General features: G+C 40.2%; 1 protein-coding gene across 1 annotated transcript; it reads left to right on the forward strand.

Moving 5' to 3' along the window:
- Positions 1–4,141: 4,141 nt before the first annotated feature.
- On the forward strand, positions 4,142–16,240 carry asb13a.2 (ankyrin repeat and SOCS box containing 13a, tandem duplicate 2). The gene is made up of 6 exons (XM_063005136.1): positions 4,142–4,184; positions 4,773–4,960; positions 6,608–6,764; positions 7,117–7,251; positions 8,062–8,253; positions 15,319–16,240. Exons 1-6 carry the CDS (start codon positions 4,142–4,144, stop codon positions 15,444–15,446), a joined length of 843 nt encoding a protein of 280 aa, XP_062861206.1. The 3' UTR covers positions 15,447–16,240.
- The last annotated feature ends 5,179 nt before the right edge of the window (positions 16,241–21,419 follow it).

The following is a 21,419-nucleotide window of genomic DNA, read 5'->3' on the forward strand; positions in this document are numbered from 1 at the left end:
AGTCCTAAACAGTTGTAACCCAACCTACCTCTTTGTACACCGTGCACCCCTAAAGCCAACCGACCCATGTCTATTTGAGAATTGTTGCTGCCATGTGCATCCCTTAATGTCCACAACTTTCCATCATATAACAGCTACTTTTAGCTTCATAATGCACCATCTCAAACTGGTTTTATAAACATGACATTAGGTTCACTGTATTTCACAGGCCTCTGCCAGTTACCAGATCTGAATCCAACAAATCACAATTAGTTAGGGGATTTGTGACGTCATCATGTTAGCTTGGACCCAAGATAAAAATTATTGACATTTTTGAAACATGTTGTAAAATCCGAGCTGCAAAGAATTTATGTTCCGAGAACAAGTTGGGTGGTCAAAGCAAGTATTTAAATACTTTTTTAAATAAAGTAGCCATTAAGTCGTGCGTTATTCTGTAGTCCTCGTTATGCCCATATTTGGAGACCCGGGTCTAACTCAGATTTCCTATGGGACAAATGAACGGGGTTTTTAAAAAATCGACTCTAACGCATCCTGTGCTAAATAAACATTTTCAGAACCCTGTACGTTTTGTCCTGTGTACATTTTTCTCCTGTACATCACTGGATCCTCTGAATTACGAGGTTGTTAAAGGGTCGTAATACTAATAATGCTACACGAAAGCTAATGCTACTGCACATTAATTAGACGTCACTGAACTACACCAATCAAATCAACGGAACGAGCAGCTCGATTTTGGTAAGTACAACCAAAGGCGTAACACCCAACCATCCTTGCTTTCTACTTTAATGTAGCTACCTACTAAAAATATAAAGTAAAACTTGTGAATATCACTCCACTGTTACACTGGCGAATCGCGCTGCTTCGTGCGCTTATTTAAGAGGCTTATAAAAGAAAAGAAAAAAGAAAACATTAAGAGGCTTCCAGTCTAGTGACGTCAATTCAGTGCGCAGTAGCATTAGCTTACATGTAGCAATATTCATATTTTGACTCTTTAACGACTTCATAATTTAGAGGATCCAGTGATAATAGACAGAAGAATCTCCATAAAACAAAACGTAACAGCTTTGGAACATTTTTTATGACTACAGGATGCGAGAGAGGCAATTTGCGAAATCTCCATTCATATTTCCCATTCAAAATTTCTCTTAGACCCGGGTTACCAAATATGGGCATAACAACATGGCGTGGCCTACAAAATGACGACACGACTTCAGTGGTCTATTCGCTTGTTAAGTGTGACGTCACGCGTCATTTCCGGGGCCAAACGAACCTAATCGCAAACGCAAACAACTATGGCTAAACCTGTGAACCTTTTTATATATATATTGTAAGATCCATATTGCACTAATTGTAATGATCTATGTTTATTGTCATAAATATTTTCTGTTTGGTTAAAGAATACTTATTTGAGGTGACTTGGTATTTCAGCTATTGATGATTTTTCCTGGTAATCAGTGTATGCTGTTATTCATTAGTCCTCTTCGGTGGAGCCTGCGGGGGGCAGAATTGTACTGACTCTATATTCTGACAATATTTATCAAATATACGGAAAGAAAGAGGACATGGAGCAACAGATTTATGATCGTAGTTTTGTTTGTTATACGCCAATTGCGAACATAGTGAGTTTTTATAAGAAACTTGGATTAACGGATAAGTCAATGTAAGAAGAAAGTTAAAATAAATTCTGTTTGTGGAAAACTTAAGGAACTCGTGTTGCTGTCGTTGGAAATTGGATTTACAAACATTACCCGAGACATAAATGTCTAGTCCTTCTCAATAGCTGTCTGGACGAGAAAAGGTCTTATTATATACAGTGTATCACAAAAGTGAGTACACCCCTCACATTTCTGCAGATATTTAAGTATATCTTTTCATGGGACAACACTGACAAAATGACACTTTGACACAATGAAAAGTAGTCTGTGTGCAGCTTATATAACAGTGTAAATTTATTCTTCCCTCAAAATAACTCAATATACAGCCATTAATGTCTAAACCACCGGCAACAAAAGTGAGTACACCCCTTAGTGAAAGTTCCTGAAGTGTCAATATTTTGTGTGGCCACCATTATTTCCCAGAACTGCCTTAACTCTCCTGGGCATGGAGTTTACCAGAGCTTCACAGGTTGCCACTGGAATGCTTTTCCACTCCTCCATGACGACATCACGGAGCTGGCGGATATTCGAGACTTTGCGCTCCTCCACCTTCCGCTTGAGGATGCCCCAAAGATGTTCTATTGGGTTTAGGTCTGGAGACATGCTTGGCCAGTCCATCACCTTTACCCTCAGCCTCTTCAATAAAGCAGTGGTCGTCTTAGAGGTGTGTTTGGGGTCATTATCATGCTGGAACACTGCCCTGCGACCCAGTTTCCGGAGGGAGGGGATCATGCTCTGCTTCAGTATTTCACAGTACATATTGGAGTTCATGTGTCCCTCAATGAAATGTAACTCCCCAACACCTGCTGCACTCATGCAGCCCCAGACCATGGCATTCCCACTACCATGCTTGACTGTAGGCATGACACACTTATCTTTGTACTCCTCACCTGATTGCCGTCACACATGCTTGAGACCATCTGAACCAAACAAATTAATCTTGGTCTCATCAGACCATAGGACATGGTTCCAGTAATCCATGTCCTTTGTTGACATGTCTTCAGCAAACTGTTTGCGGGCTTTCTTGTGTAGAGACTTCAGAAGAGGCTTCCTTCTGGGGTGACAGCCATGCAGACCAATTTGATGTAGTGTGCAGCGTATGGTCTGAGCACTGACAGGCTGACCCCCCACCTTTTCAATCTCTGCAGCAATGCTGACAGCACTCCTGCGCCTATCTTTCAAAGACAGCAGTTGGATGTGACGCTGAGCACGTGCACTCAGCTTCTTTGGACGACCAACGCGAGGTCTGTTCTGAGTGGACCCTGCTCTTTTAAAACGCTGGATGATCTTGGCCACTGTGCTGCAGCTCAGTTTCAGGGTGTTGGCAATCTTCTTGTAGCCTTGGCCATCTTCATGTAGCGCAACAATTCGTCTTTTAAGATCCTCAGAGAGTTCTTTGCCATGAGGTGCCATGTTGGAACTTTCAGTGACCAGTATGAGAGAGTGTGAGAGCTGTACTACTAAATTGAACACACCTGCTCCCTATGCACACCTGAGACCTAGTAACACTAACAAATCACATGACATTTTGGAGGGAAAATGACAAGCAGTGCTCAATTTGGACATTTAGGGGTGTAGTCTCTTAGGGGTGTACTCACTTTTGTTGCAGGTGGTTTAGACATTAATGGCTGTATATTGAGTTATTTTGAGGGAAGAATAAATTTACACTGTTATATAAGCTGCACACAGACTACTTTTCATTGTGTCAAAGTGTAATTTTGTCAGTGTTGTCCCATGAAAAGATATACTTAAATATCTGCAGAAATGTGAGGGGTGTACTTACTTTTGTGATACACTGTACATATATTATATATATATTAGAAACATACATTAAGATACAAATAAGACAAGATGTGCAGTACACTAGTGCACTTCAGGTAATCTGAATATCATGAAAAGTTCATGTCATTAATTCATTTCATGTCGCGGTCATATTTTTAATTCATTACATGAAAACTGACATTTCTAACTTTTTGGTTTTACTTTTAATCAGTATAGCTTATAGCTTATATAGTAAAAATCCAGAATCTCACATTATAATATGAAATAAAAAAAAAAAGCTTGAAACACGTGTAATGAATATACAATGACAGTTTATCTTTTTACATTGAATTATGAACAAAAATATTACTTCATGACATCTAATCGCAAGGAAAGCGGTAAAAAGACAGTTGGGTAGTTTTTTTTCGACTCGGACCTGTTGAAGCAGTACGGCACACAGCACTGTGGCATATTGAAAATACGAGGGACTCGGCCAACTTGGACCCGGATGTGACGTATCATAAGGTCGACACGTCACCACTTAACAAGCGGATTCTATGCGTCATTAAACGTGCACTAACTTTACTACAACCCCCATAATGCCCTGCAAAAAAGGAAGCAACCACGTGACTCACCACGTTTGTAAACAGTCTGTGGTAATGCTGTTTTCTTGATTAAAACGCTGAAGCGCATCGAAGTAAGTGCTTATTTGTAAACGCTGAAAGATGGAGGTGGAAACAGCAAAGCCGTATTTCTTTGGTGATATAGGTAAGTATAAGAAGATAAAGATTTAAATAGCGGTAAATAACCAGAAACCGGCGGAACAGTAGTGTATTATGGTTATTTACATTTACAGCATTTAGCAGACGCTTTTATCCAAAGCGACTTACAGTACTGTGACAGTCTAAGCAATTGAGGGTTAAGGGCCTTGCTCAAGGGCCCAACAGTGGCAACCTGGCAGTAGTGAGGCTTGAACCGGCAACCTTCTGATTACTGGACCAGTACCTTAACCACTAGGCTACAACTGCCTATAATATGTAATATATAATATGTATATTTGTATATGGTTTAGAACGGAACCAAAATGGTTGTTGTCTCTTCAAGCAGCCCAGCACCTGCAGTTATTGGATAGCAATTGGTGTATTTTGGTAAAGGGGAACAGATCCTTTCATACACCTGTTTTAATATTTACATAGACATCTCAAATGCATAACTAGTTATTCAGCAAAATCTTTAAATGACAAACATTTAATACAAATAACAGTTTAAGTCTAATGTGACCATGTCATAAAATTGCAAACTTATAATGATGGTAATAAAAGCTAATCCGTTTGTGTGCTTGTGTCTGTGTGTTAGGCTTTTGGTCTGAACGGACCGAGGTCCATAAGGCTGCTTATCATGGCCATGTGTCACATCTTCAAAGTCTAATTCAGAGTGGAGCTTCGGTGAATATAGTTGCTGTAGACTCCATCACTCCTCTCCATGAAGCTGCTGTCCGTGGACAGACACAATGTGTGAGGCTGCTACTAGACGCTGGAGCACAGGTTAGCAACACACACTCACACACCCACACACTGTGGGCACAATGTTATTGGTTGTAAACCCTTACACCGATCAGCCATAACATTAAAACCACCTTCTTGTTTCTACACACACTGTCCATTTTATCAGCTCCAATTACCATATAGAAGCACTTTGTAGTTTTATAATTACTGATTGTAGTCCATCTATTTCTCTGCATGCTTTGTTAGCCCCCTTTCCAACTGTTTTTCAATGGTCAGGACCCTCCCAGGACCCAGGATCCAGTGTTGGATCATTCTCAGCACTGCAGTGACACTGACATGGTGGTGGTGTGTTAGTGTATGTTGTGCTGGTATGAGTGGATCAGACACAGCAATGCTGATGGAGTTTTTAAACACCTCACTGTCACTGCTGTACTGAGAATAGTCCACCAACCAAAAACATATCCAGCCAACAGCACCATGTGGGAAGTGTCCTGTGACCACTGATGAAGGTCTAGAAGATGACCAACTCAAACAGCAGTAATAGATGTGCAATCATCTCTGACTTTACATCTACAAGGTGGACCAACTAGGTAGGAGTGTCTAATAGAGTGGACAGTGAGTGGACACGGTATTCAAAAACTCCAGCAGCGCTGCTGTGTCTGATCCTCTCATACCAGCACAACACACACTAACACACCACCACCATGTCAGTGTCACTGCAGTGCTGAGAATCATCCACCGCCTAAATAATACCTGCTCTGTGGTGGTCCTGACCATTGAAGAACAGGGTGAAAGCAAGGTAAAAAAAAAAAAGTATGTAGAGAAATAGATGGATTACAGTCAGTAACTGTAGAAAGTGTAAAAAGTGCTTCTATATGGTAAGTGGCGCTGATATAATGATAACTCAGTGGTTAAGGTACTGGACTAGTAAACAGAAGATTGCCGTTTCAAGCCCCGCCACCACCAAGTTGCCACTGTTGGGTCCCTGAGCAAGGCCCTTAACCCTCAATTGCTCATCGTGTTCTGCTCATTGTGTAAGTCGCTTTGAATAAAAGCGTCTGCTAAATGCTGAAAATGTAAATGTAAATAATGGACAGTGAGTGTAGAAACAAGGAGGTGGTTTTAATGTTATGGCTAATCAGTGTATATCTGCAACAATCGACATAGTTCAACGGTTTAAGAACAAAGTCTCTTTGAATTTCATAAAACAGTTCATACATTTAAAAGATTTAATTGTATGAGCTGAGAAATTGAAAAATGCTTGTGGGTTCTAATGGTTTGTTTCTGTCATCTATAAATCATCTATAAAGGCAAGTTTAGACCTTAAGACAAAGCAGAAGCCATACTGCAACAACATCTATAAATGCCACCGACTTTTTATTGGCTCGAGCTTACCTGAGATGGACTGAAAGTGGAAACGTGCTGTGGACCCAATTTTTTGTTGAGACATTCCTATGAAGAAGTTGTCTAGATGGCAGCATATGTTGCTTTAAAATAGTATGCACACTATTTATTGTAGGTGGCAGTGTAGTTTGCATTGTTAAAAGGTTTAGAACCCTTGCTTTTAAAGTTATAACTTCTTCAGTTAGATTATAAAAAAGAGAGAAATATATCCTTATTTGAACTGAGGACACAGTTGATCTGTAGGAAATCTAATTGCCTCTTCCTGGTTGTGCTGGTTTGCAGGTGGATGCAAGAAATGTGGATGGGAGTACTCCTTTGTGTGAAGCATGTTCTGCTGGGAGCTCAGATTGTGTGCGGCTTCTGCTTGAGTACGGAGCAAAGGTTAACCCTGCCCTTACCTCACGCACTACCTCCCCGCTTCATGAGGCCTGCATAGGTGGTGAGGATCAGAGTGATTGTAATACACAGAGTGACATAGAAATTTTATTTTATAAGTATATGTATGTGGGCGGCACGGTGGCTAAGTGGGTAGCACTGTCACCTCACAGCAAGAAGGTCCTGGGTTCAAACCCCAGGCGGGGCGGTCTAGGTCCTTTCTGTGTGGAGTTTGCATGTTCTCCCCTTGCCTCTGGGAGCTCCGGTTTCCCACAGTCCAAAAACTGTGTGCCTTGCGCCCATTGAAAAGCTGGGATCGGCTCCAGCACCCCCCCTACTTCCTGCGACACTGATTGGATGAGTGGTTAAGAGAGTGAGTGAGTAAGTATATGTATGTGTGTATTGTGTATTTGCAGGTAATGCTGAATGTATAAAGCTAGTGATTGCAAATGGAGCCAGTCTAGAAGCCTATGATCTCTACCATGGGACTCCACTACACGTAGCCTGCGCTAACCAGCACCTGGAGTGTGTCAAAGTGCTACTCAATGCAGGTATTTAGTGTGCCTGTTGGAATTTGTGCCCATTTAGTCAGGCACCGATGTTGAACGAGAGGGCCTGGCTTGCACTCAATGTGCCACTTGATCTTAAAGGTGTCCAAAGGTTGTTGGCTTAGGAGGGACCCAACACCACCCTGCAGTGGACTTTTACAGAGAGCCCTAAGATATTCAAGGGATTACATCATACTCTCTGTATTTCTCAGCCATTTTTGCCAGCATCTTGGTCAGACAGTAGAAGTTGTAGCTGTTGGAGCAACATGCAGGTCATACCAAATGTCTCAGACATGACCAAGCATGTGTTTTAAACACCTGACCAGCTGGTGACACCACTGTGTTAGACTGCTGTGCTACCCATGGGGCCCTGTACAGCCTTTTTTGATTCTTTGTGTAAAAGTACCTGGTACTTCATACAAACTAAAATCCTTGATGTATCCTGATAAGGTTAACATCACCAACATCACAAGTACGGCTTTCATTAAATTGCAACGTTGCAAAATATTAGCTAAAACTAATATATAATATTTAAAACTAATAATAAAAATTAGATAAAACTTAAATACAAATCATTTAAAGTAGGTTTATCTAAAGGTGGATACAGTATAAGCTGACATTGGTAAGTGTATTAAATGTATATTTGTTTGACTCTGCAGCTGAAAGCAAGACAAACAAAACCTGTTATGTTGTGGGTGCTGGTAAGAGCAGGATTAGATGTTATGGGAGTGGATGGGAGCAGGACATAAAATTAAGTCTCACCCAGTTGTCTGCATCAGATTTCAGGAATTGAATCTGTTGTGTTTTTGTAAGGAGCTAAAGTGAATGTGGTTCGACTGCACGAGACAGCATTGCACCATGCAGCAAAGGCTAATAATGTGGAAATGATCAAACTGCTGGTGGAGTTTGGGGGAAATGTGTATGCCAGAGACAAGCATGAGAAGAAGCCCATCGACTACACCAGACCTGATACACCTGCAGCTCTTTGTCTACAGCTTTATGAGAGTAAGTAACACTATAAAGAATTAATCACATTGACTTGTTATTAACTGGATTTTATATTGCAGTTAATTGTACTATATAGGACATTATATTTGGCAAAGCAGTAGTGCGTCAGAAAGGTGGGTGCCTCAGAGCACAAGGCTTCTGCTTGTCAGAGCTCAAATCTCACCCATGCCTGACTCATCAAAGTAGTCATCCATAAGTACAAGACGTCAGTACACTGTTGGTGCTCCCTGGCCTAAAATTCTGAATGTAATAATAATAATAGTAACAATAATGATAATAATAATATTAATAATAATCATAGAAACAAATGTTGAAGCAAAACAACGAGGAAAGATTTTACACAAAGTAAATGTAGATTTTACACAAGGTAAGTAGCGAACAGTTCATTACAAGCGCTTGCTATACATGCTAATCATAATAATATTATGTTACTATTAGCATAGTAACATGCATGCATTTACACTGATCAGCCATAACATTAAAACCAACTCCTTGTTTATACACTCACTGTCCTTTTTATCAGCTCCACTTCACTCTGCTTTCACTCTGCTTTCACTCTGTTCTTCAATGATCAGGACCCCCACAGGACCACTACAGAGCAGGTATTATTTGGGTGTTGGATCATTCTCAGCACTGCAGTGACACTGACATGTTGGTGGTATGTTAGTGTGTGTTGTGCTGGTATGAGTTGATGAGACACAGCAATGCTGCTGGAGTTTTTAAATACCATGCACACTCACTGTCCACTCTATTAGATATTCCTCTTTAGTTGGTTCACCTTGTAGATGTAAAGTCAGAGACGATCGCTCATCTATTGCTGCTGTTTGAGTTGGTCATCTTCTAGACATCAGTGCTCACTGGACGCTGCCTACGGGGCGCTGTTGGCTGGATGTTTTGGTTGGTGGACTATTCTCAGTCCAGCAGTGACAGTGAGGTGTTTAACTCCAGCAGCACTGCTGTGTCTTATCCACTCATACCAGCACAACACACACTAACACACCACCACCATGTCGGTGTCACTGCAGTGCTGAGAATGAGAGTCCTGACCATTAAAGAACAGCATGAAAGGGGGCTAACAAAGCATGCAGAAAAACAGATGTACTACATTCAGTAATTGTAGAACTACAAAGTGCTTCTATATGGTAAGTGGAGCTGATAAAATGGACAGCATGTGTAGAAACAAGGAGGTGGTTTTAATGTTATGGCTGATTAGTGTATATATTAGCATAAAGGGAGGGTTGGTAGTAGTCTGTACTGTGCATAGTGTTGTTTGGATATTTAATATGACACTGATGAAATGACTGAATTAATAAATCAATTCATTAAATTAAATGTATTCCATTTGTTAAATTGTAGATACTAACCGCCTTTGTGCAAATTTGTAATTCGGAAATGTGCCACCAGGTGGCACTCTTGACTTTTTTTTTCCTAGCCACAACCTGCCGTTTAATTTGTTACTCTGCCTATTATAAGTTAATTTTTAGTTTTTTTCTTTTTGTAACACTAATCGTTCATGGTTTACTTCACTAGTGCTGCTGCATAACAGCTATTTATTTTATTTAAGGTCACTAATAAACAATGTACAAAACTACAAGAAAGATTAGTATAATACATTTAATCAAACAAGTTTTACACATTTAATCTGTTTATCACAATACTACCTCACATTATATCTTAAAACATAAAAACTATTTAAGCAGAACAATTGTTTCACAAATGTGGTACAATATGGTGGATTCTTAATTTATGTTCATATTATCTATTATTAAATTAACAGTAGCCAAACTTGTCAAGATGGAACTACATTTTCAGTCTAACTTTTTACAGTTATGGTCGAAATCTATCTGTTACCACTGCTCTTCTTTAAGAAAATGCACAACTTCTCCCAGAAGTCAGTTATTTTCATGTTCATTTCTGTAGTTTGGGCGACACGGTGGCTAAGTGGGTAGCACTGTCACCTCACAGCAAGAAGGTCCTGGGTTCGGGGTGGTCTTGGTCCTTTTTTGTGTGGAGTTTGCATGTTCTCCCCGTGTCCGCATGGGTTTCCTCCGGGTGCTCCGGTTTCCTCCCACAGTCCAAAGGCATGCAAGTGAGGTGAATTGGAGATACAAAATTGTCCATGACTGTGTTTGATATAATCTTGTGAAGTGATGAATCTTGTGTGATGAGTAACTACCGTTCCTGTCATGAATGTAACCAAAGTGTAAAACATGACGTTAAAATCCTAATAAAACAAACAAACAAACATTTCTGTAGTTTGCATTGGAACAACACGAAAAATAAGAGAACAAGTCAAATCTGACATTATTCCACACAGAAATTGACTGGACAAAAATAATTACAACCATAACTTAATATTTGCCAGCACACTCTTTGGAAACAACAACTGAAATTATTCTCATCTTGTTACCACTCCTTTGCCAACTGCCGCGGTTCTCTCAGATTTAAAGGGTGCCTTCTTCCAACTGCTGGTTTAAGATCTCTCCACAGGTGTTAGATAGGATTTAGATCTGGACCCATTGCTGGCCAATTCATAATTCTGCAGCACTTTTTCTTAAATCATTCAGTGTGCTTCAGGTAATTGATCTGCTAGAAGAGCTATGACCTCTGACAGAGACCCAGCTTTCTGACATTGGGCCCTACATTGCACTCCAAAAGCCTTTGGTAGTCTTCAGATTTCATCATGCTGTGTACACAGTGAAGGTATCCAGTGCCAGAAGCATTAAAGCCAACAAAACATCTGTGAACCTTCGTCATGTTTGACCGTAGGGACTATGTTCTTTTCTTTGAAAGCATCATTTCATTTTCTGTAAACGGTACAATGATGTTCTTTACCAAAAAGCTCTGTTATGGTAAACATCTGCTTACAGAATGTTCTTCCAGAAAACTGTGGCTTCCTCAGGCAAGTTCAGGCCAGCTCCAGTCTGGCTTTTTATGTTTGTGTCAGCAGTGGGGTCCCCCTTGGTCTTCTTTTACAGCGTTTCTTTTCAATCATTTCATGACAGATAGTGTGCACTGACACTATTCTACGCTGTGTTTGCAAGTCAGCTTGAATTTGTTTGGAGGTTCTTTATCCATCATTTAAATAATTTCAGATCAGTGTTTTTGTGTTGTACCAGTGCAAATAATGTGTATGCCAAAGCATTACTGTAATCCAGAGTGAATTAAGTAAGTGTTTTATGTATATAAAAAGAACATTCATGACCCCAACCAGCATTCAACTCTACTTATGGTGTAGTGCAATATATGCAAAGTTGCATTTAGCTGAGAGAAAAAAAAACTTGGTCTACAAGTATTTATATTGACATCAACTTTTAGTCCAGGTAGTTTTGTCAAGGGGTTCCTTGTATCCATTATTGTAAAAACTCAGCCCATAATGCTCCAGATCAACAGTTATTGTGTTGATGTTGATTCTATAGACAGTTGTTAACTTAGTGGTGAGTGTTGCTAATAAATTAACTGTTTTTAAAGATTTCCCCCAAACTCTTGCCACAAAGTCAAAAGCATATCATAGTGTAGGTGATATTGTGTTAAGTACAACTTCATACCATCAAATACAATTTAAAAGCCCTACATACACTGATCAGCGATAACATTAAAACCATCTCCTTGTTTCTACACTCACTGTCTATTTTATCAGCTCCACTTACTACATAGAAGCACTTTGTAGTTCTACAATTACTGACTGTAGTCCATCTGTTTCTCTACATATTTTTGTAACCGGCTTTCACCCTGTCCTTCAATGGTCAGGACCACTACAGAGCAGGTATTATTTAGGTGGTGGATCATTCTCAGCAATGACATGGTGGTGGTGTGTTAGTGTGTGTTGTGCTGGTATGAGTGGATCAGACACAGCAGAGCTGCTGAGGTTTTAAATACCGTGTCCACTCACTGTCCACTCCTAGAGTAGACACTCCTACCTAGTACACCTTGTAGATGTAAAGTCAGAGACGATCGCTCATCTATTGCTGCTGTTTGAGTTGGTCATCTTCTAGACCTTCATCAATGGTCACAGGACGCTGCCCACAGGGCTCTGTTGGCTGGATATTTTTGGTTGGTGGACTATTCTCAGTCCAGCAGTGACATGTCAGTGTCACTGCAGTGCTGAAAATGACCCACCACCCAAATAATACCTACTCTGTAGTGGTCCTGGGAGAGTCCCGACCATCGAAGAACAGCATGAAAGGGGGCTAACAAAGCATGCAGAGAAACGGATGGACTACAGTCAGTAATTGTAGAACTACAAAGTGCTTTTATATGATAGGTAGAGCTGATAAAATGGACAGTGAGTGTAAAAACAAGAAGGTGGTTTTAATGTTATGGCTGATCAGTGTATCTAGGCAATTCATATTGCAACAGGTGGACAACAATTAAGTTATAGGTACATCTTTAGGATAATTAAAGCAAACAAGTTTCACGTAACTATAATCTAAAGTGGAAAAAAAACAAAGGCTCTGAATATATCTGTAAATAAGGTTTTGATTATATGGAAAGCATTGGTTTAAAAGTAAGAAGGGTTCTGTACAAACTTTTGGCAATGTTGTATATTTACAGAAATTGAAAAGACTTATGAAAAGCAATAATCTACAGAAAACATCGTCGGATCAAGTGTTTACAGCAGCAGTAATACTTTCTATTTATGGCAACATGCTATTTAGTCGGATTGCTGATTGAGATGAGAAAGGAAGAAGGTGAATTAAGCAGGGGCAGGGGCGTCCCTCGCTACGGTAAAGAAACTCCTGAAGACCGAGCTCTTCAAGGAACACCTTCTCTCCTAACACCTCTAACACACTAACACCTCTAACCTCATTCTCATTCCCTCTCCTCCACTCTTCCTCCTCTAGTTCTTCTTCCTCTTTGTCTATGCCACCTTTCTGGCCTGGTAATCTAGCAAATCATTTCGTTTATTTATTTTTTCTTTTCTTATTTTTATATTATTTATGTTGTTTTTAGAGATGTACTCCATTTATTGTAAGTCGCTTTGGACAAAAGCGTCGGCTAAATGTAAATGTAATGTGAATTAAAGTATGAAAAATAACTTGGAGTATGTAGCAGGTCTGTCCAGTGATATGCTGTGGCAACCATGTATAAGCACCACATGCCAGCAGGACATTATAAAAGAATGTAAACTGTTTGAGGATCTCTGCTCTGCTAATGTTGATATTAACTCATATAACCATCAGAGGTATTTTAATTTAGTGGTTGCTAATGGAGTTGAAGGTAATATTGTGTGATGGATGAGTCTCAGACTGTGGTCTTGACTGCCCAGATTTTTTGTTTGCCAAATTCTCTGGGCCAAAGTATGTGCTTAATGTTTTTTGCTTTTTTAATTATTTCCGTATTCAGTTGCCAGGAGAGTTAATACTGACCTGGAAAATGTGTTGATGACCCTTACTTGTGCACTCAGCTAGGGGAAACATTAGCAGTAGAAGTGTCTTTCCGACTGTTTTAATTCTGAAGTGTTTAGCTTTCTCTGCAGTGTTAAAACACAGAATACATTTTTTAAAAGTTGCACTGATTTAAAGAAAATGGAAATGTCTGCAGTGCACACACAGCTACTGAACAAAATAAGCTAAACAAACAGTAACTGGGTGGCATCAATGTTACAAGCATTAATGTTTTTCTGGCGGCTGTTAAAGGTTCTGAATAAATGAACAGTCAATGCATCCAAAGTGGATCATAGTGCTTCACAAGTTTTAAATCACTGTATGAACCTAAATAAATAATAAGTAAACAGCACAAAAACACCTGGGTTGCAGATAAAATGCTGTCATAAATCTGGCAACCTGCTTAGGCCATGATTTTTTTGTATTAGTCTATTATTATTATTATTATTATTATTAATTATTAAATATACACTGATCAACCATAACATTAAAACCACCTCCTTGTTTTAACACTTACTGTCTATTTTATCAGCTCCACTTACCATATAGAAGCATGTTGTAGTTCTACAATTACTGACTGTAGTCCATCCGTTTCTCTATATACCTTTTTAGTCTGTTTTCACCCTGTTCTTCAATGGTCAGGACCCCCACAGGACCACCACAGAGCAGGTATTATTTAGGTGGTGGATCATTCTCAGCACAGTGGTGTGTTAGTGTGTGTTGTACTGGTATGAGTGGATCAGACAGCAGTGCTGCTGGAGTTTTTAAATACAGTACTCACTGTCCACTCTATTAGACACTCCATCCTAGTTGGTTCACCTTGTAGATGTAAAGTCAGAGACGATCGCTCATCTGCTGTTTAAGTTGGTCATCTTCTAGACCAGTGGTCCCCAACCATCGCGCCGCGGACCTGTCCCGGTCTTGTGGCTCATTTATTACTGGGCCGCACAGAAAGAATAAATAATTAGAGATTGCTACATCAGCAATGAAAACACTGCTTCCATTTTCAACACACGGGTGTTTATCAACTCATATCACCCCCAGATGAAAGCAGCATCTTGTTGCAGCGAAAAAAGCTCATTTGTGAGCAATATAGTTATTCTATTTTAAATCCCTCCCCGCCACCGATCCGTAAAATGTTATTTTATATGAAACCGGTCCGTGGTGCAAAAAAGGTTGGGGAGCGCTGTTCTAGACCTTCATCAGTGGTCACAGGACGCTGCTTATGGGGCGCTGTTGGCTGGATATTTTTGGCTGGTGGACTATTCTCAGTCCAGCAGTGACAGTGAGGTCCAAAACTCCATCAGCATTGCTGTGTCTTATCCACTCATACCAGCACAGCACACACTAACACACCACCACCATGTCAGTGTCACTGCAGTGCTGAGAATGACCCACCACCCAAATAATACCTACTCTGTAGTGGTCCTGGGAGAGTCCTGACCATTGAAGAACAGCATGAAATGGGGCTAACAAAGCATGCAGAGAAACAGGTGGTTATTATTTATACAGGCAGTAATTGTAGAACTACAAAGTGCTTCTATATGGTAAATGGAGCTGATAAAATGGACAGTGAGTGTAGAAACAAAGAGGTGGTTTTAATGTTATGGCTGATCAGTGTATATGCTCCGATTTATAACCAGGAGGTACTTAGCTGTATTTTGTGTTTCTATAGGCTCTCCTCTGTCTCTACAGCAGCTGAGCCGTATCGTGCTTAGGACTGTGCTGGGTACCCGAGCACTGCAGGTCATCACCAAACTGAACCTTCCAAACCTCATCATTTACTACTTGTCCTACCAGTAACACCTCCAACCGTCCACACACACATTCAGGGCTGGTGCCACTAAGAGCTACAATAGCAGAATGCAAGTTTACAAACACTTGAAAGTACATTCTTGGAATTTTAAATCACACTTTATATTGAATTATTATAACAGTATTTTTACTCCTCAATCTACACTTAAGCACATAATGATGACGTAAAAACATATTCATACAGAAATTCTTAAATGTAAATCTTTTAGAACTCTCTTACTTAAATAAGTTATTCCGGCTCTTTGCTGTGGCACTACAAACTGTAGTCATGAGCATTGCATTTGCTTTAATTAGGCTTGAGAAGTGTTTAGAACTGAATCTTTGTTGTATATAAATTGATAGGACATTGTTTAAAAAAGCACACACCTGAGGTCCATAAAGGCTCATAATTTACTGCATTGTGAGGACAAAAAACTAGCCATAAAGTCCAAGAAACTGTCTGTGGATCTCTGCAATAAAATGTGGCAGGGCAAAGATCAGGGCAAGGATATAAAATACATGTGTCAAACTGAAGGCCCACTGGCCAAATCCGGCCCGCCACGTCATTTTATGTGGCCCGCGAGAGCTTAAAAGAAAAGAAATGTACATAAACTGCATCTCCTACAATGCATGCTGATTTTGTGACCCACAAAGTGACTGCATCCCGCCACTAGATGGCAGTGTTTCCACATCAGCGTTTAATTGAGGCAGTTTTCCAACAAGTGAAGTTGAGAAATATTTACAAAGAATCCCAAAATGTAGAAGAAGAGAAAATTGATGCAGAAGGAAGGTAATTTAATAAAAGATGGGAAAGTGCATACAAGTTTGTGCTTCAAGAAGAAAAACCGGTACGTCTCTTGTGTTATGAGGCCGTGTCTGTGGTAAAGGAGTACAATATAAATGTACAGGTGTTGGACAAAATAACTGAAACACCTGTCATTTTAGTGTGGGAGGTTTCATGGCTAAATTGGACCAGTCTGGTGGCCAATCTTCATTAATTGCACATTGCACCAGTAAGAGCAGAGTGTGAAGGTTCAATTAGCAGGGTAAGAGCACAGTTTTGCTCAAAATATTGCAATGCACACAACATTATGGGTGACATACCAGAGTTCAAAAGAGGACAAATTGTTGGTGCACGTCTTGCTGGCGCATCTGTGACCAAGACAGCAAGTCTTTGTGATGTATCAAGAGCCACGGTATCCAGGGTAATGTCAGCATACCACCAAGAAGGACAAACCACATCCAACAGGATTAACTGTGGACGCAAGAGGAAGCTGTCTGAAAGGGATGTTCGGGTGCTAACCCGGATTGTATCCAAAAAACATAAAACCACGGCTGCCCAAATCACAGCAGAATTAAATGTGCACCTCAACTCTCCTGTTTCCACCAGAACTGTCCGTCGGGAGCTCCACAGGGTCAATATACACGGCCGGGCTGCTATAGCCAAATCTTTGGTCACTCGTGCCAATGCCAAACGTCGGTTTCAATGGTGCAAGGAGCACAAATCTTGGGCTGTGGACAATGTGAAACATTGTTCTCTGATGAGTCCACCTTTACTGTTTTCCCCACATCCGGGAGAGTTACGGTGTGGAGAAGCCCCAAAGAAGCGTACCACCCAGACTGTTGCATGCCCAGAGTGAAGCATGGGGGTGGATCAGTGATGGTTTGGGCTGCCATATCATGGCATTCCCTTGGCCCAATACTTGTGCTAGATGGGCGCGTCACTGCCAAGGACTACCGAACCATTCTGGAGGACCATGTGCATCCAATGGTTCAAACATTGTATCCTGAAGGCGGTGCCGTGTATCAGGATGACGATGCACCAATACACACAGCAAGACTGGTGAAAGATTGGTTTGATGAACATGAAAGTGAAGTTGAACATCTCCCATGGCCTGCACAGTCACCAGATCTAAATATTATTGAGCCACTTTGGGGTGTTTTGGAGAAGCGAGTCAGGAAACGTTTTCCTCCACCAGCATCACGTAGTGACCTGGCCACTATCCTGCAAGAAGAATGGCTTAAAATCCCTCTGACCACTGTGCAGGACTTGTATATGTCATTTCCAAGACGAATTGACGCTGTATTGGCCGCAAAAGGAGGCCCTACACCATACTAATAAATTATTGTGGTCTAAAACCAGGTGTTTCAGTTATTTTGTCCAACCTCTGTAGATACACATATAAATATACAATATATAAATATGCAGTATAAATTTGGCATTTAAGAAAAGAAAAACAACAAATTGTCCAAGACTTGAAAGGCAGACTGCAATCGCAGCAGGATACGTTACAATCGACACTTTGAAGGCCACCATAATGCTGATGTGGCCCTCTGTGAAAATGAGTTTGACACCCCAGATATAAAACAACATCTTTGGCTTTATGTGTTTCCAGGGCCACAGCACAACTTAGATACTTTCTAGAGTTGGTAATCTGGCCACATTTGGCATCTGGGCAGGAGGGACTTAAGTCAGGGAGATAAGAAAGAACCTAACATTCACTCTTACCAAGGCTGAAAAGTCATGTGCAGAGATAAGAGAACCTGTTTGATGAACATTTATCTCTGCAGCACTCATTAAGTCAGTCATTTATGACTAAAACGCACATAACACATATGGCTCTGAATGTCCTTAAGAGGCCCAACCAAAGCACAGACTTGAATTCCATCAAATAGAGACCTGAAGATGTAAGTTCAGAGATGCTCGCCAACCAATTTGACAGAATCTAAGAGAATCTGTAGAATGTTAAAACTACAAAATTTAAGGTATGTAAACCTTCTAGATATACAGTGTATCACAAAAGTGAGTACACCCCTCACATTTCTGCAAATATTTCATTATATCTTTTCATGGGACAACACTATAGACATGAAACTTGGATATAACTTAGAGTAGTCAGTGTACATCTTGTATAGCAGTGTAGATTTACTGTCTTCTGAAAATAACTCAACACACAGCCATTAATGTCTAAATAGCTGGCAACATAAGTGAGTACACCCCACAGTGAACATGTCCAAATTGTGCCCAAATGTGTCGTTGTCCCTCCCTGGTGTCGTGTGTCAAGGTCCCAGGTGTAAATGGGGAGCAGGGCTGTTAAATTTGGTGTTTTGGGTACAATTCTCTCATACTGGCCACTGGATATTCAACATGGCACCTCATGGCAAAGAGCTCTCTGAGGATGTGAGAAATAGAATTGTTACTCTCCACAAAGATGGCCTGGGCTATAAGAAGATTGCTAACACCCTGAAACTGAGCTACAGCATGGTGGCCAAGGTCATACAGCGGTTTTCCAGGACAGGTTCCACTCGGAACAGGCTTCGCCAGGGTCGACCAAAGAAGTTGAGTCCACGTGTTCGGCGTCATATCCAGAGGTTGGCTTTAAAAAATAGACACATGAGTGCTGCCAGCATTGCTGCAGAGGTTGAAGACGTGGGAGGTCAGCCTGTCAGTGCTCAGACCATACGCCGCACACTGCATCAACTCGGTCTGCATGGTCGTCATCCCAGAAGGAAGCTGACGCACAAGAAAGCTCGCAAACAGTTTGCTGAAGACAAGCAGTCCAAGAACATGAATTACTGGAATGCCCTGTGGTCTGACGAGACCAAGATAAACTTGTTTGGCTCAGATGGTGTCCAGCATGTGTGGCGGCGCCCTGGTGAGAAGTACCAAGACAACTGTATCTTGCCTACAGTCAAGCATGGTGGTGGTAGCATCATGGTCTTGGGCTGCATGAGTGCTGCTGGCACTGGGGAGCTGCAGTTCATTGAGGGAAACATGAATTCCAACATGTACTGTGACATTCTGAAACAGAGCATGATCCCCTCCCTTCGAAAACTTGGCCTCATGGCAGTTTTCCAACAGGATAACGACCCCAAACACAACCTCCAAGATGACAACTGCCTTGCTGAGGAAGCTGAAGGTAAAGGTGATGGACTAAACCCAATTGAGCACCTGTGGCGCATCCTCAAGTGGAAGGTGGAGGAGTTCAAGGTGTCTAACATCCACCAGCTCCGTGATGTCATCATGGAGGAGTGGAAGAGGATTCCAGTAGCAACCTGTGCAGCTCTGGTGAATTCCATGCCCAGGAGGGTTAAGGCAGTGCTGGATAATAATGGTGGTCACACAAAATATTGACACTTTGGGCACAATTTGGACATGTTCACTGTGGGGTGTACTCACTTATGTTGCCAGCCATTTAGACATTAATGGCTGTGTGTTGAGTTATTTTCAGAAGACAGTAAATCTACACTGCTATACAAGTTGTACACTGACTACTCTAAGTTATATCCAAGTTTCATGTCTATAGTGTTGTCCCATGAAAAGATATAATAAAATATTTGCAGAAATGTGAGGGGTGTACTCACTTTTGTGATACACTGTATATCCAATAAGAATTTCAGCTTTAATTGCTACCAAATGGGCTTCTACAAAGTATTGAATAAAGAATCTGAATACATTTGTGAATAAAATATGTTTCTGAATTTTTACAGCTTTGTCACTATGGATGGTTAAATGTAGATTGTTGGGTTTTAAATTGGTTGAATCATTGAATTGGTAAGAAAATATATCCATTTAAAATCTAATCAACAACACAACAAGCTTTGCAAAAAGCTAAGCACTTTCTGTTTCCACTGTAAATAGGTCTAGTCTATCTGCACCTATTAGACTGACCCACAGGTGTTACAATGGGAAAGAGCTTAGAAAGCAGATCATAGATTTTCAAGTCACTTAAATCCATTTAGGAACTTTTTAGTTTTAATTTTGACTGTACAAATCAGTCTAAAATTAAGCTTTTGGAATGGCATTCCCAATGTCCTGACCTTAGCTCTATCCAGAATACACTGTATGGCCAAAAGTGTTTGAACAATCAGTATTTGGCCACTCCCCTGAGAGGTCTTCTCGCAAGACTTGAAAGTATGTCTGTGCGAATTAGTGTCCATTCAGTCAAAGAGCATTTGTATGGCTCAACACTGATGTTGGTCAAGAAAGCATTAACTGATGTTCCAGCTCACTTCAAAGCTGTTCAGTGGGGCTGAGGTCAAGACCCTGTGCAGGCCACTAGGGCTTCATTAAGACCAGGCTCTTCTTCGTGTCTTTATAGACCTTGCTTTGTGCACAGGGCACAATAATGCTGAAGCTGAGAAGTGCCATTCCTAAACTGTTGCTGCAAAAGTGGAAGCATATAATGTCCTTTAAATAATTAATTTATTACACATGAATTTAGTAATTAAAAAGGTTGTCCCAAAACGTTTGTCCATATAGTATATATGGACTCTGCTGAAAAGACGGGCCCATACCTGACAACAAACGAATTGTTTGAATTGAATTATTAATAATTAAGTCAGGTAGGCTGATCAATACATTTATCCAACCAGTACTGTGCTATGTAAACAGTTAACTGTTTTATTACGTTATTTATTGTATTATTAAGTAAATGTTATTTTTAAGCACATTGAACATGTCTTGCACTGCGCTTTGACTTTAAAATTTGTGAAAGTTGTTATTGTTGTAAACAAATTGTACAAATTGTTTAGCATTGCATGGTTTAGCAAATAAATAAAATAATTAAAGTTTTTCATATACTCATAATAGGTTTGTCACAATTATTACATTATATTATTATCATTTAATGTTATATTTAAGATACCACACTTAATAGTAATTTCCTAAAATCCTACATGTATGTATTACTAATTACTAGGTTAATTATTAATAACTTTATTGTTATTTGTAGTCATGTTTTTAAAGGTTTTATAACGTATTGTTGGACTTACAAACCCAATTTCCAAAAAAATTAGACAAGTTTGATATTTACAAAAATTTGATTTTTTTTTTGTGTAAAAATTCTATATTCTGGTTGAACAGCATTATTTTAAGTAGGTTTTCAATATTGTAAATTTATTTTTCCTTGAACTATTCCTTTATGATGTACTGTAAGATGTTCAGTTGGGAAACACTTTATACTCTCTGCCAGCTGTTTG

This window comes from Trichomycterus rosablanca, chromosome 1 (assembly GCF_030014385.1).
Source record: "Trichomycterus rosablanca isolate fTriRos1 chromosome 1, fTriRos1.hap1, whole genome shotgun sequence".
NCBI classification, from domain to species: Eukaryota; Metazoa; Chordata; class Actinopteri; order Siluriformes; family Trichomycteridae; genus Trichomycterus; species Trichomycterus rosablanca.